Source organism: Mercenaria mercenaria, chromosome 3, assembly GCF_021730395.1.
Source record: "Mercenaria mercenaria strain notata chromosome 3, MADL_Memer_1, whole genome shotgun sequence".
Taxonomy (NCBI): Eukaryota; Metazoa; Mollusca; class Bivalvia; order Venerida; family Veneridae; genus Mercenaria; species Mercenaria mercenaria.
The window spans coordinates 48,247,446-48,264,025 of NC_069363.1; the positions used below are offsets into that span (position 1 = coordinate 48,247,446).

At 34.7% G+C, this 16,580-nt stretch overlaps 1 protein-coding gene across 5 annotated transcripts; it reads left to right on the forward strand.

The window, feature by feature from the left end:
- Nucleotides 1-814: 814 nt before the first annotated feature.
- On the forward strand, nt 815-16,069 carry LOC123524832 (pyrethroid hydrolase Ces2e-like). 5 transcript variants are annotated; one of them, XM_053538403.1, is made up of 8 exons: nt 815-919; nt 2,469-2,629; nt 2,933-3,047; nt 6,500-6,598; nt 6,975-7,104; nt 7,842-9,747; nt 11,459-13,016; nt 13,525-16,069. In XM_053538403.1, the coding sequence occupies exons 7-8, from the start codon at nt 11,470-11,472 to the stop codon at nt 13,778-13,780; spliced, it is 1,803 nt and encodes a 600-aa protein (XP_053394378.1). In that variant the 5' UTR covers nt 815-919; nt 2,469-2,629; nt 2,933-3,047; nt 6,500-6,598; nt 6,975-7,104; nt 7,842-9,747; nt 11,459-11,469; the 3' UTR covers nt 13,781-16,069. The 5 variants fall into 5 exon arrangements, with proteins under 5 accessions (XP_053394378.1, XP_053394380.1, XP_053394377.1 ...); XM_053538405.1 differs by lacking the exon at nt 6,975-7,104; XM_053538402.1 differs by lacking the exons at nt 815-919; nt 2,469-2,629; nt 2,933-3,047 and adding an exon at nt 4,274-5,037.
- Nucleotides 16,070-16,580: the final 511 nt, after the last annotated feature.

Here is a 16,580-nt window from a genome sequence, read left to right on the forward strand (position 1 = left end):
TTTGATTTCACTGTCACAGTAAAATATTCATTATAATACACACAACCGTTTGACTGTGTATTAAATGTTTTATCTCATGTTTTTCGGGGGTTTATGGGACTATATCTGTATTCAGTAGATTATATTTGTAATCAATTTCCATTCCTTCAAACGGCGAGATTAACACAATAACAGCGGAAGAGTATGACTTACAAATAATCAGAAATTTATATAAAGATTACACGTTATTATAAAAACAAGCATGTGCACCTTTGTTTGTATACAGACAAGACCACAAAAAATAATCACTGGACTATATCAAAATAAATAAGAAGTTTGTGAAAACCTGATAGAACTATTTAAGTTTTTCATAAACATTGTCACGTCAAGTTGTTGTGTGCATATATCTAACAAGCAGGAGAAATTGGTTTTAATAGGTTAAAACAATATATGGCATGAGATTAAAAGAAAATTGGTTTATTGCACAATTTAGATAAAAATATCTTTAACCAAGTGAACACCATACTGTATGCTATATTTTCACGACTGACGTACGAATGTACGTCTAAGCAGTAGCAAATGACTGATAATATATAGTAAAAGCAAGTATAAAATTATCCGTAACACACGTACACTTTGGAGCAACTACACCTTTCAACAACAAACCTTGTAGATTTATCATATAGTTTCAATATATCTAACCAAAACACATGATGTGGTCGGAATCAAATAGACATTTCTCTTAGCCTTTTAAAGTCATGTCGGCGCAAATTACGGACCGTGTCAAAATAAAAGTATTTATTTTCAATAATGTCATCATGTAACGTATTTATAGATTAAAGACGATGCATTAAAAATAATCAACTATCGACGATGAAAACCAGTCAGCTGCCAGTAGTGCTGTACTGTCTGTTGTTTCCTGCATTTATATCATGCAAAGGTAAGCCACTTCGTAATTATGTTGTAATAATTAATTTAACGTAAGTCAAAAGGGAAGTGCCATAATGATTACATTTCAGACTGTATGTGTCATTTTTTTTCAGACTGTCTGCGTTACCTTTATCGCCTAAGTTTTACGTGTCGACTTAAGATTTACATAAAAATTTCCTATGATATAAACGTTAATGGTCGTCAAAATGCATTAATAAAACAAGAGCTGTCTATATGACAGTGCGCTCCACTATTCGGGGATTTGACAGTAAAATGAATATATGTCTGAACAAGAGACCTCTACCATAAAAGGAAGATACACCAAGGGGCATAATTCCATCAAATACACAAGTAAGAGTTATCAGGATTGTTACAACAAATGCAGATGATGATGGTAAAGATATATTTTGAGTTTCAAGTCATTATCTTATATAGTACCAAAGTTATGTCCAGAAAACGAAGTTTGTTAAAAAAAATTAAGTATAAAAGGGGCATAATTTGGTCAAAAATACAAACCAGAGTTATGGGGATTGTTACCACACATGCAGATGATGATGATAAAGATACATTTTAAGTTTCAAGTCTTTATCTTATATTACATTAAAATAATATCCAGAAAGCGAAGATTGCAAAACAAGTTTAAGTACAAAAGGGGCATAATTCTTTCAAAAATACAGCTGGAGTTATAGGGTATGTAACCACACATGCAGATGATGATTATAAACAAATATTTTTAATTTCAAGTCATTATCTTTTAAAGTACCAAAGCTATGTCTATTAATAAAGCTTTCGAAAAAATTAACATGAAAATAATTCCAAGTATAACTCCTTGGTGACCTTGACCTTGGGTATAATGGGTCCAGCCCCTGCATATACTATGTTTGTAAGCTGGACAATGTATACGAGAACTTACAGTAAGATATAAGCAAAAGTAACAAAGTTATGAGAGAAAAACAAAGGTTGCCGAAAAACGTTAACCTTAAAAATAACCTAAGTATAAGACCTTTGTGACCTTGACCTTGGATAAAATGGACCCAGTCCCTGTACATACTTTGTTTGCATACTGGACAATGTTTATGTAAAGTTACAGTAAGATATAACCAATAGTAACAAAGATATGACAGAAAAACAAAGGTTGCCGAAAAACTTTAACCTTAAACATAACCTAAGTATAACAGCTTGGTGACTTGACCTTGGGTATAATGGGCTCAGCCCCTAAATATATTTTGTTTGTATACTGGACAATGTTTATGTGAAGTTTCAGTAAGATATAAGCAATAGTAACAAAGATATGATAGAAAAACAAATGTTGCCGAAAAACTTTAACAAAGAAGGTTTCTATTCTCCGAATAGTGGAGCTAATGACAGCTATCTTATTTGGTGGTAGTTTTATCATTAAGTTCCTGTTTGATTAAAAAAAAAAACACATAACAACAGGGAATGGCAAAAATCTTGTACATAGGCCTACAATAAATTATAGATATTATACTTAGTGAAAATTATGATAAGCGAGAAGTAGACTACAAAACGTCAATACATATACAGACTGTTTATTTCAGACGTGAACAGGACCATGTATTCAAACGGTCTTTTACATAGGGTACCTTCACCTGGGGAGAAGTCGCACGTGTCTTCGAAATCCCGCTTAAAACGTTCAGCAACTAAAACAGAGAACTGGACTATTGACGCAAGTTGCAACTGCTGCCAAAGCTACTGTACAGTATGCCACATTATATCTCGTAATTAAGTGATTGCTAATTTTATAGAGACTCTCCAAGCAATTAATTCATCTGGAATTAGAGGAAAATACCATAGTAATAATATATTTTGATGGAAGTTTTCATTTTATATTTTATCAAGCGCTTTGGAAAAGGAAGATTTGATAAACATCAGTAAAAGTTTTAGTAATGGTGAACGTCTTAATTTATTCATAAGGATCTTATGATTTTCACCTTCTCTGTGCAAAACAAAATAGGCACCATCCATATACATGTATATAGATTATCTATTCTTTGTTGTACAGCTAGAGTCATTTTACGAAGTTTACAGCCCTACGTACGGCAATTGTACTTTTGGTCAGGTGTGCTGCCTAATCAAACAAAGCCCTATTCAGTGGACACAGAATTGCTCAACTTCAGGTCACAAGTTATATTATCTTTTGAAAATAAACTGTAATATTTTTGATCGAGGGTTATATAAATACAATTTATATCATTTTAAAGCCATATATATACATTGTATATACAATAATTTTGATAGAAAAACAGACACTTTTATTTGGACTCGCATTCATAAATATGCTGATATATCGTCATTTATAAACAAGAGGGTTATGATGACCCTGGATCGCTCACCTGAGTAATATTAGCTACATGTTACAAACGTCAAACAGATGCTAAAATATTAAGAAAGTAGGTCAGTAGGTCACATTCTTGGTCACTTAAAGTCAGTTTTAAGATCGGTGTGCAAAGCAGTATATGTCATCCATTTCAAGACTGTATCTTAAAAACAAAAAAGTAGGTCAGTAGGTCAAGGTCAAAGTCAAGTGACACCTTATTACTTGGGGCAATCAGGTAATTATAACTAAACAGTCTAGGAAATATGATCAGATATTTTTTGAAGATTTTCCCTATATAACTCATATAACAAAGTGACCCCGGGACAGGGCCTCTTTTTACCCCGGGGGCATTATTTGATCAATCTTGTAAGAAAACCACTAAGCAATGCTATAATATATAATGCTTTGATACCAAATATCAAAGGTGTAGGTCTCGAACTTTTTAAAGCTTTTTCCTACATAATTCTATGTAAAAGTTGTAACCCCCGGGGCGGGGTCTTTTTTCACTCCAGGGTAATAACTTGAACACCCTTGGTAGAGAACCACAAGGCAATGCTACATAACAAATATCCAAAGGTCTAGGTATTGTGGTTTCAGACAAGAAGATTATTAAAACATTTTCCTATGTAAGTCTATGTAAAACTGTTTACACCCCAGGGGCATAATTTGAATAATCTTCATAGAGAACCATTAGATGATGTCACATGCCAAATATCGAAGCTCTACGCCTTGCAGGTTTGGACAAGAAGATTTTTAAAGATTTCTGTTCCGTATTGATTTAAATTCTTTGGGCAATTTTGAAAGGAGGCCACCCAAGGATCATGCCTGTGAAGTTTGGTGTAAATCTGCTTAGTGGTTTTGAAGAAGATGATTTTTTAGAAACTGTTGACACACGACACACGACGCAATACGGACATCGAGCGGTCACAAAAGCTCACCTTGAGCCTTTGGCTAAGGTTAGCTAAAAATAAAACACTCCAAAGATTTGAATAAAATAAAACGATAATATTTTAAAGATCATTCAACAGATAGCAGGACCTGGTGTAAATATAGTTATAAAGAAAACAAGTTGCGGTAATTAATTTTTCTAATAATTCTTGCGAAGCTCATTCGACATTTGTGAATTTGTTTGGTTTGGTTTGAAGTTACACCGACATTATAGGTTATGTGATGACTTTTCCGGCTTTTTATGATGGAGGAGGACCCAATTAAGGTACCCCAGACATTATTTTAGGCACAGGCGAAAAGCCAGCTGGATGACTTTTGCATACACGAAGCTCCGTACCAACAGCGGTGAGGGGCAAGTGTTTTGATGTCAATGACAGAAACCACTCGGCCACGGAACTGCAAGATGACTTGGAAATATAAAACACAACCAACACCAGTTTGATGGAGAGGTGAAGTGAAATGTGCAACACCCTTGATGCTTCGAAAACCGACATCAGCAGAACTTTATTATACAGTTAAAGCCATACCAAATTGATTTGTCGTTCGTCGGAACTACCGCATCAATGATTTCATTCCCGAGAAAAAGAAAAAAAAATCACACAACCGCACGTACGTAAAAATCTCCGATTTTTTTTCCTGATTACGCGGCCCGCAATGATAACGGCAAAACAGGTTTTATCGCTGTTTTAATGCGTCAAAGTGATATTGATCGGAATTCATGCGTTCGTAATACATGTAGCTGATGACTCAAACTCAGAAAGTCTGGAATAATGATGTTGTTCATCATTTGTTTTAAATCTGGAGTGTCTGTGCTAATGCCTCACTTGGCATTCGATGTTCCGGTAGGTGATGAAGTAGGCACGTTCTACGATTTGTTCAATACAGAATACAGTGAAAAGAACAGAGCCCGACTTGTAAGACGTGCACGGGGATCATTCATTTAAAAATATTTGGATTAAACATAGAAATATTGTTCAGATAAAGTTTTCAAACTATTTGTTATCAGTTGTTTAGTTCAATATGTTAGATCTAGAGCCAACGCAAAGTGCTTTCTTTAAAAGAAAAGTTTGTTCACAGATCCTGACTGATCCATCACATTAAATTTAATTGTCTCGGGCCAAAATCATTTTGAATGTAAATTCTTTAGTACGGCAGTCAGATATTCTATCAAAATGCATATATTCAATTTTAAAAAATGTTTAGCTTTTCAAATAAGCAGTGTAGATATAAAGATAATTTCTGTCGTATTGTAACCCCAATTTTCCCTGTTTGTATATTAATTGGTTATGAATTGATTGAAAGAAAGAAACTGAAAAAACAGACCTTCCCAACTCAAAATTTCTTGGTCAATCAAAGCACAACAAATAACACTTTTAAGAGTGGCCATATTGGGATCATTTTTTGTCCGTCTGTTATCATTTTTGACTGAAATGAACCTCTACCACAAAAACTTAAGCTATCCAGATCTGTTAAGAAATTATTCCAATGGGATTCGAGCAATGTTATGGTCTCATTGGTCGAGTGATTTATTACTTTCCCCCTCACCTCTACCGTTTGGAGTTTCACTAGGGGCACAAAGTTGCTCATGTGTCGAAGCCATCTAATTGGGTTTCAGAAGATATGTTATTCCACTTGGGTGCCCGTTTTGTCTTAAATATTCCTCACCATCCTCTGCCGATAAATGGGCACGCCTTCAGATTAATGTAGAACAATCAAAATTAAAAATAAGACACTCATCCCTTAGTAATTATAAATACAAAGTAAAAACAAACTGATTCAGTGAGTTTTGGCAAGAATTTATTTGCAAAACCATCCATGTAGTCTTTAAAACATATAGAAAAGCTATCTACTGTGTTAGTCACACTGTAAATATTTGATTTCTGTGTTATTCTTAAAGAAATGTTAACTTCATGTATAATCATAACTGGTTATGCCTCCTTTTAGGGTCCAAGCTGGAAAAAATACCCGCTCGCTCCATGTAAAATCTACCCGCCTCTGAAAAAATCAAAATTCGCTCCTATTTTTTTTTGAAAATTTTCCGAAGAACTATTAATCAATTTGGTATGGCTTAAGGTGTAAGAAAACCATGATCCAAAGCCATTAATTAGATTTACTTTTGTACAAGAGTATTCATTGATCATGTGTGATCCGATGTTGATTTTTATTTTAAAATACTTATTTGCGTGTTTTATCAAGCCTTATATTTAAGCGTTTTGGCTAGCTTCAGGTACATATATATTTTAAAAATTTGGTCAGATAGTTCAAGTGCATCTGCAGCCAACAGTATCACTATTTGCTTTTCAGATATGTCATTCAGTGTAAATTGCACATGTGTGGGAAACTGTGGTGGTAACAACAGGCATTATTATTGCGAGTGTTTACAGGGATATAACTATATATGTGGTAAGTATTTAGTTATCAGAATGTGTTTGTATATGAAGAAAGGACCGTTTTTTATGAATATTTATTTACTGGTTCTATTGAAAATTTATGCACATGCAGAATGCAATGCTACGACTCCCTGTATACAGACTGTATTTTTTGTGGTTAACAGCTTCGTGTTAACTGCCCAGGTTCAAAGATATAAGCTGTACTTTAAAAATGCTTTGATATATGTACTATCAAAATACCTGCCCTGCAATGAGAGAAAGCAACGCTTCTGACATTAGATAAAGTGTAAACTATGATACATTCTAGAACACCGATCTAACCCATTCACTGAAAAATATTACAGCCACATGTAACCCTTATCCATATACTTTCACCCACTTCTTTGTAGCTGCTTCTCAAACAAACACGAACGCATTGACGACTGTCCTTGTCCTTGTTGCTCTACTGCCGACTTCAACCATTTTAGCTGTCTTAACTTATGGGTACTTAAGATACAGGAAAAAGAAGATAGTCACACAGTAAGACTGTTAAAATTTAGATTTTTGATTTCACTTGACAAAAGTGTTTGTTTTATTATACTGACACTGGTTTTGAAGGGCAAGCCATTTTTACTTATGAGAAACATTTGGCTTGCATACTTACACAGCCCGAATCCTGTCCTTAAATGTAGGGCATCAGGCAGATAGGCAATCGGTAGCTGCCATCTAACCAATCTGCTACATTGGAAAGGCTCCCAATGAAATGTACTGCTGAACAGTTTATAATATCTAACGTCCACAATGGCGACTCCCAAATCTGCCATACTGTAACGGTTCCCAGATCAAGTTAGAGTCAGTGATTCCGATATACAAGAACCCGCATGCATGCCCGATGTGTATTTGTACGTTTTGGGTTATTTGATTTTATTTAAAATTCCCCTTGACACACTGTCCAAATAACGATGGTTTCTGATACTGAAAAGTGCAGTGATATGTCCAGATAATGTCACATCAGTGTTATATTTTCTCACGGTTACATTTGAAAAGTACGAATTTATCAGTAAATGTCCAGTTATAGTTGCAAAGTAAGCACTCTTGGATACGAATACAGTAAAATTATAATTATTTTTGATAATGGGTAGACTTTAAAGTTAGGTAGGAAGAAAATCGAAATGCATTATTATAATTATAAAATATATTTAATACGGTTTTTCTTCTAGAATTTTTACATCTTGCATATGCATCAAGCTAACTACATATTTTATGCTTTGTTACAGTGCATATCAACATAATAAAATGCCCACAAAGTGCATGAAAAGCAGCATTTTGATAATTGTTGGTAATAGGGACGAACTGAAGATATACTCGGAACAACTGGCAACCGCTCTTGAAACCCTTGGAGGAATTAGAAAACGACTGAATGTTAAAATAATAAACATCTTTCATCTGTACATCGACAGATATCAAGTCGAATGTGACAAAGTGGTTTTCTTTCTTGACATTGAAAATAAAGCAAATGGCCTAAATGTAAATATCTGTATGGAGAAAATTAAGTTTATGAAAGGTCAACAAAATTCCACTGCTATCATTTATTTTGACAGAACAAACAGACCACAGGGCAATTTAAGGGAAACTGAAAACTCTGCAACGTGTTTAGTGTCAAGCATAAAAGAAATAGAAAAGTGGTTGCCGTTCATAACCAGAATAATATTCAACATTAATCACAAAGAAACCACTGAACACAACTTATCTAGACGACACACTTATTTTATAAGAAGTTTAGTGGAAAGTAACGACACATCTGAGAGGTATATAAAATTGTTAAACAATATCTTAGGTACTTGTGGTGCAAGAAAAGCACAATCTGAAGATCAGGCAAAATGCAAAATACTTGTAGTAAACAGTTTCAATGAAATAACCGGTAGTAATATACAAGAATGTAAACGTTTTAACATATTTTCTGCAATAAATTATATGCCAGCTGCTGATATAGATCAGTCTATGACAACTTCAATGTACTGTCGAGAACAGATAATGACTGGAATATTCCGAGTGCTCCTTCAGTTACACATAATAAAATGAATAGGAAGAGAAACGTGTGAAAATAATATAGATCCTGAAGTTACGAAGTTGATTAACTGTCCCAGTATATTTATCGAATTGTTAATAGGTGAGCAACTGAAGCGCTGCCTGTACAGGATGGTTAATGAAGCAATTATTTTTGAAAAACAACGTATATATTTGTATATGTGTGACTGACTTTATGATAAAGAATAATGTAATGATAGGGGGCTCATGAAATACATTTATCTTGTACTTTACAGGAATCAAGAGAATATCCCGTTTCCGTTTTATATGTAATAAACGGTCTGTCTGCTCAGTGTTTAAAGTTATGAGGTTGTATACTTTAACTCTCCACAGAAGCGTTGTCAGTTTGGAATTATTTTACTTTGTTGACCGTTTTCGTTTGAAACCAATTTTGTACTTTCGATTCAAATTTATACATGTGATGTCACATTTTTCTGTGATATGTTTGGGAATTATGAGACAAGTATAACTGTTAAATATTGCATTCTCCTATCTCGTTAGCAGCACATAAATATAAAATGGCCCGTTTATATATAATTTTCTTCGTAACAAAAAGTAAAGAAAATAAATGCCTGATCTACATATCCTTAGTTTTTTTGTCAAGTAAAATTGAACACAAGTATTTTTACATGGATTACACCATAAATATATACCTTACCTTTATTATATCTTAACCGGGTTAGAACACGCCTCATGTACACATGTATTGATAAACTTTCGTTTGATAGAACATGTTGTAAAGTAACATAATATTATACACTATAGTGAAACCCAAAATTATTCAGTGTGATTTATGAAGAATTTATGTCAAAATTTACTGTCCAACACACACACAAAAAGAGAGAAAAAGGATGTGCATATTTATATTTTTCCATAAGTGTTGTACATATCATTATAATTAGTTCAGGGTGTGAACATACTTACCTGTACCACATTAGTTCAGTTTAAATATATGAATCGTTGCCGTGTACGGTATATGATTATCACAAATGCACTACTTTATGACCGCTGAGTAATTGTGTGCGCAAGTGCGTTGCGAGCGACTGGATTTTACATATATACATGTACAGTGCTTTATTGGGATATAGAGGATAGGTAGATCATTTTTGCATTTAGACATTCATTGATATAGAAACTTTCATCATGTTGATTTACTTTAATGCAGACTGACATACTGTTATACATTTTAAATGTTTCTTTGTTTTGTTATTCTTCACATGTAGTCCGTTTAAAATTTAAAGACCCATCACAACCTAGTGACTAACCTAAGATGACAGGCGGATAATTTAGACCCTACCTGAATTAATATGCTTTCACAATTTCGTCTGCAAATTTATTCACTCAATCTCTTTTAAGTATACAAGTAGTTTTAAAAAACATAGATAAGTAACTAACTTACCCTTGGTCTAAACTCGACTTGCTATATCAAATACTGTCACGTAATAAACTCTTGTGACAAAGGAATAGTAAACAACACTTTGTAAGTCAACAGCTTTTATTTAAAGTTCAACCCAGGTTCTTAAGGAAAAGTGAGACGCACTGACAATGATAGCTAACCCATAACTAATCGAGTCTATTCAGTTCGGTTCCCCGTGCTGTCCTCTTCTTTCTCTCGCTAATCAGAGTTATATAGGAAATATAGCCAAGAGCATTGTTGGTAATTAGCTATCATGTCCGAGCGTTATTACAAATATGGTGATAAGACATTCTGCGGACTGCTGAATCTGCATGAATCTGCAATGTATAATGGAAATATGCCAGCGTCCAGTTGGCTACCTGTATGCCTGGTACAGAGAAGAACTGTACTTTGTAAAACTTAGGATAGCAATATACAATTATACATGTGTATGAAACAGAGAGAACAATATTTCGAAGAAGCAATATTTTAGAATACTGAACTGTTTCTATATTACTTTATAACTATGTCCTGAACGGCCATTACATTACAATTTCCTTTCTTTCTTCTCTTTAAAATAAAATAATAATTTAAGTATGAACATGTCATAATAATAAAGTAACGCTTAACTGGCCATTACATTACAATTTCCTTTCTTTCTTCTCTTTAACACAAAATAATAATTTAAGTATGACCATGTCATAATAATAAAGTAACAGGCCTACAATAATAAAATAATAGGCCATTACATTACAATTTCCTTTCTTTCTTCCGGAAAAAAAATTCGAAAGGATCCTGTAACGATTGCAATTTAGACTACGTACTTATGATGTATAAAAAATACTTATAGAGAATATGATCTGGTTTACCAAAAAAAATCACTTATGGTGTTTTGTACAAAAATACTTCTTTATCATATCCTAATTTCTTAATCTATTCTCTTATCTTTTCTTTGCTACAACGTAGATGTTACTTTTAAGTTTTAGGTGTATTTTAAGGTATCTCTACCTGGCAAGGAGTGGTTTTAAAAACGGCGGACTTAGAAAAACAAAACTATAAAAAGTCCTCTTGTGGAATGTCAATTTGTCCGTATGTTATTAGCGTAGACTGATATACTAAACGCGCAAGGCAGTTAACTTGCGCGTTTCACAAATTTAAGTATCGTTGCACAAATAGAAAATTGTTTATTTGCGCTGCGCCATTTACTAAACACGCAGATTTGTTGTTTGTGCTTAACAAGCGCAAAAAGCATTTGAAATTTTATTAAAATTTGAATGTTTTTAATCAAGTTGTGTATATTTTTCTTCTTTTATACAGTAAAAATACGAGGTTTATTTACTTTGAACTGGAAAGCAGAGAAATTTTGTTAGCTATCCTCTATACCCTAAAGCACTGTATGTTTACACGTAGTTTGTGGAAAAATGGCGGCTTCGTTTACCTGCACAGTATTACTGTTGTTATTTCATTCAGCTGCTGGAAATCCTAGTGTTTCAACACCACTTGGTGTTATTAATGGTGTAACTGAACGTGTTGCATTTCAGGAGAACACGTACGAGGTTGATAAATACCTCGGAATACCTTTTGCTAAAGCACCGCTTGGAGAATTACGATTTAAAAAACCACTACCGTACGGAACATTTTCTGAGCCGTATAATGCCACAGAAGACCCACCAGCGTGCCCACAATATGACTCTTATAATCTTGGAAAGCCTTTAGGTAAAAGATCGGAAGACTGTTTATTTCTAAATGTATATGTGCCTCGGCAAAAGCCGGATGAGAAATCTGGCCACGCGGTAATGGTCTTCATACACGGGGGTGGATACGCTGTGGGTGCTGGACATATGTTTGAAAGTGAGGTTTTTGCGTCTGTTGGGAATGTTATCACAGTGACAATTAACTACAGGTTGGGATTATTGGGTTTTATGGATTTAGATGATGGAACATCCGCTGGTAATTTTGGTCTCTGGGATCAACGTTTAGCCTTACAATGGGTAAACGTGAATATTGAATCATTTGGTGGGGTTAAAGATCGAGTGACTGTTTTTGGATCCTCTGGAGGAGCTGTTTGTACACTTCTACATATGATGTATCCGCCAAATAAAGGTCTCTTCCGGGGTGCAATTACTCAGAGTGGGGCTTTAGTTGTACCTACAGCTTTTCAAAAGAATAATAAAGAAACTGCTAAACATTACGCAAGGTACTTGGGCTGTAGATATGAAAACCAAGATGACATTTTTCATTGTCTTAAATCAGCAACGCCAGAAAACATCATCAAAGTTAATTCCGACGTCATTGCGGCCGGGGACATGGAGGCGGCCATGAAACTTATAATATCACCGACAATTGATGGTGAATATGTTAAAAAGCACCCGACAGATCTGTATAAACTGGCAGAATCGGAACCTCAGTCGGAAATAGAATTCTTTCGCTCACTAAAACTAATAAATGGAATTAATGGTGCTGAAGGAGCATTGTTTATTATGATGATGGGGAGACCGGAGGATCTTGATCAGTTAGAAATTACTCGTGAGCAAATAAACAACCACCACATTCCAGGAGCGATTTCACAGATTTATGGTGCAGACAAGAAAGTGCCAGACTCTGTGAAACAACTGCTAATTGCTGAATATACGGATTGGGATAGTCCCGATGATCCTAAGAGATTACGCGAACAAGTACTGCGACTTAACGGAGATACTTACTTCAATGTTCCAGGGATAGAAATGAGTCGGATTCATGCTAATGCATCAAATGTGGACAGTTATGTTTATAATTTTATCCCTCAGCTTCATAAACGATCACTTCCAACCCCAGCTTGGGTGAAGAAGGCAGTCCATGGCGATGAAATTGCGCCGCTGTTTGGTTACAACTTTGCGATATATAAAGATAAGACCGACCTTCCTCCACAGTGGGAGTATGACCTTTCCAGGAGAATGATAACATATTGGACCAATTTTGCCAAATCCGGGTATGCTCTTTTATGTTTGGTAACTCCTAGCATTATTTTTACTTTTCTTAACGGTTTCGTAAATTATATTTAACATGAACATCAATACGCATGACTGTATAAACAACAATTAACTGACCATTAACGTATTTCCATTCTAGCTTTGGGAATATTATCGATATACAAAGACTATTTATTAATATAAGGAACGCGTTCGCTGTACGTTTATAAGAAGCTCCAACGGATATGTAAGGAGGTCCCGAGGACTTCGCAATAACCGAAGTTTACTGTAAATCATTAAATCCATCCGCATTTCTTGGGCGTCAGATGATTTTCAACTCTTTTTTTTTAATTTGAGTGTTTATATTTAATTGACTATCTTATGTTTTAACACAAATCGTTTATCAGTACCAACAAATTTCTACTGTCAAAATTTTCTTTTAAGTAACTCAGTGTCGTTTTCGTTTCAGATTCAAGGAAAATGTGATAGCGTTCTATTTTCTTTTCCATTAAATGTTATTTTTTCAAGAGATCCTAACAAACCAGTTCGCAGTGCATTACCATCATTGATTTGGCCAAAGTACAGCATTACCTCACAGCAATACATGATACTAGACAAAGAAGATTCCGTTAGCCAGTTTTTATATGCTCGGGAATTTGCCTTTTGGCGAAATACACTGCCAGCTTTGTTTCGTGAAGCAGAGCATGCGCAACCATCAACATCAGAATATGGAAATCAGGTTGACGAATCCTGCGAAAAAGACGGAAATTGTGACGGAGGATAGTTGACACAATAATGTATCCATATTATTGAATCAGTAAAATATAAAAGTGACTGGACTTTCAATGCCAAACTCAAAATTAATTATTTCTGATGCAGTAGTATTTGATTATATTTTTTTCTCATAGTTCTAGCATAAAATTTGGTGTTTGATGTTTTCAGAAGAGTAAACGTTTGTAAACACAGAGATTTTCGCGCTCGCGCGCTGTTAACACATCTTTTTATATATGCACGTTCCGTAGCAAAGCGTAAACGTACAAAGTACGTGTATAACGCATTAAAAAAGAAATGACATCAACGTGATCAAACAAAGCTGACATTGAGCGCATTTCACGAACATTAAATGACGTTGTTGTAGGGATAACGCATGTTTTTTCGTGTTATAACGTCTGCAGAATCCCGAGGGATTCTGAAGATGTTATAACACGAAAATAACATGCGTTAACGCTATTCTAGCATAAAACGCGAAAAAAAAAACGAATAAATGAATACATTATCCCTCAACGTCATTAAATTTCCATGAAATGCGCGGGAATATCCGAGTTGTTTTTTCACGTTGACGTCATTTCCATTTGAATTATCCGTTTTGTGGCAGTAATACGTTTACGTTCTGCAACGGAACGCGCATATATAAAAATGTGTTAAAGCAGCACGTGAGCGCGAGAATCTCTCTGTTAACACACGTTTTCTCTCCAGTTAAAACACCCCCAAAAAGTGACAAGTACAGCAGTTTTATGCTAGAATGGGCAATATATTTATTTTTAAGATTTTACACGTTTCAAATCTGCATGATAGTTAACATTTGACGTCGGTTAGAACTAAAAAGACGTCAGATCAGGACGTCGGATAAACGTTGGATTTTGGTTGGACTTGCAAACCGTTTAAACGTCGGATCCTGACGTTGGCTAGACGTCGGGACGTAAATTCAACCATTTTTCAACCACAATCCAACCATTTTTCAACCAAATCCAGCCATTTTTCAACCAAAATCCGACCATTTTCCAAAGTAATTTGCGATAAAACAAGTTATTAACATATGCATTATCTCAACTTTATTTCATATTGTGCCATGTAGTAAATCTAAAAGGTAATCCAACTGACAATTCTGCGCGTTTCGCAGTATAGCACAAAACGAATGTCTTCACATTAAGTAGCGCTAATATTTGCGGGAAAGAATATTTGGCGCGAATCAGTAATGCAGTTTAGTCATGTGATATTTGGCGGGTATTTGATGGATTAGCGGGTGTTATTTAGTTCTAGGCTAGACTTCACCCTGACAGGTAGAACATTTACTTTGCTATTCAAATTCGAAGTTTTTAATGTAGCTATTATTGTAGGGATAACGCATGTTTTTTCGTGTTATAACATCTGCAGAATCCCGAGGGATTGGTTAGTACCCGAGTCCGGTAGGGCGAGGATACCAACGATTACCGAGGGATTCTGAAGATTTTATAACACGAAAAGAACATGCGCTAACGCTATTCTAGCATAAAATGCGTAAAAAACAAGTAAATGAATATATTGTCTCTCAACGTCATTAAATTTCCATGAAATGCGCTGTAAAGTCTACGTGTTTTTTTCACGTTGTCGTCATTTCCTTTTGAATTATCCGTTTTGGGGCCGTAATACGTTTACACGTTGCCACGGAACGCGCATATATAAAAATGTGTTATAACAGCACGTGAACGCGAGAATCTCTCTGTTGACACACGTTTTATCTCCTGTTAAAACACCCATGAAAAGTGACAATAACAGCATTTTTATGCTAGAATGATTATTAACATCTACATCCTTGGGTTAGATCCGGTATCCAGTTTTCAGGAATATTCTGAGAAATCATTTCGATTTCGAGCCATACAATTTTTATTGTTGCCGCGGTGATACGTTTCTTCCTAAAATCTGGTATAATTATCATTTTCTAATGTGTGGGCTCTTAATAGGGAGTTTTTCGTGTGCGGCAAATATTCCAGAGATGAAAATACGATCAATTTTTTCAGTGGGATAGTATTCTGTTTATAACATTGAAGTATCATTACTGTTTTAAACTGTTTTAGTCTGTTTACAATAGCCGTAATAATATTTCTGATTAATTTGAACGTAGCATGTATTACACTTAAGTGTTATTAGAGTAAAGGATGAATACACTTAAATATGTATGGATATAGAGAGTTTTAGGTTGTTTAAATGGAAAATTAATGTTGTTGTATAACAAGTGTTTATCTGAATTGCATACCTGTAAATGAAACCTGCCTTCTTAATAAACCTGCCGCAAGTCTTACCCACTGCAAACTGGTGTTTTTTGTTGTTGTTTTTTGTGCGGAGTGATGTTAAGACTAGTTTGGTCATTTTTGCATGATTCTTCAACATTGCATTTCAACAATTCAACAATGGTAAATTCAACGATCCGTAACAAGACCACTGCAGTAATCAATTAGCAATGTTTTTTTCAAAATTAATTTTAGTAGTGGTAACATCAAGTTAAAATCTTTGTTCGATAAACGTTTTGTAATTCCTGGTAAAACTTTGGTCAATATCGGTCCATTCTAAAGGCATGGTTGTCTTCGAAAGAAATAGTGGTGCATTCGTATTCTAAATACATTAAAAAGAGACATACCTAGTTGATTATTAAAACAAAAGAGTCATGATGACCGTAGATCATTCACCTAAGTATCACAGATTACTTTAACAATTTTAATGGAGGGTCGCGCATGGAAAATATCGGCATTGGGCCAGCGTTTTCTGACATTTTTTCACTAATCTAGGAAATGCTACAGTAAACCTCACTTATAAGGAACTCGGATATA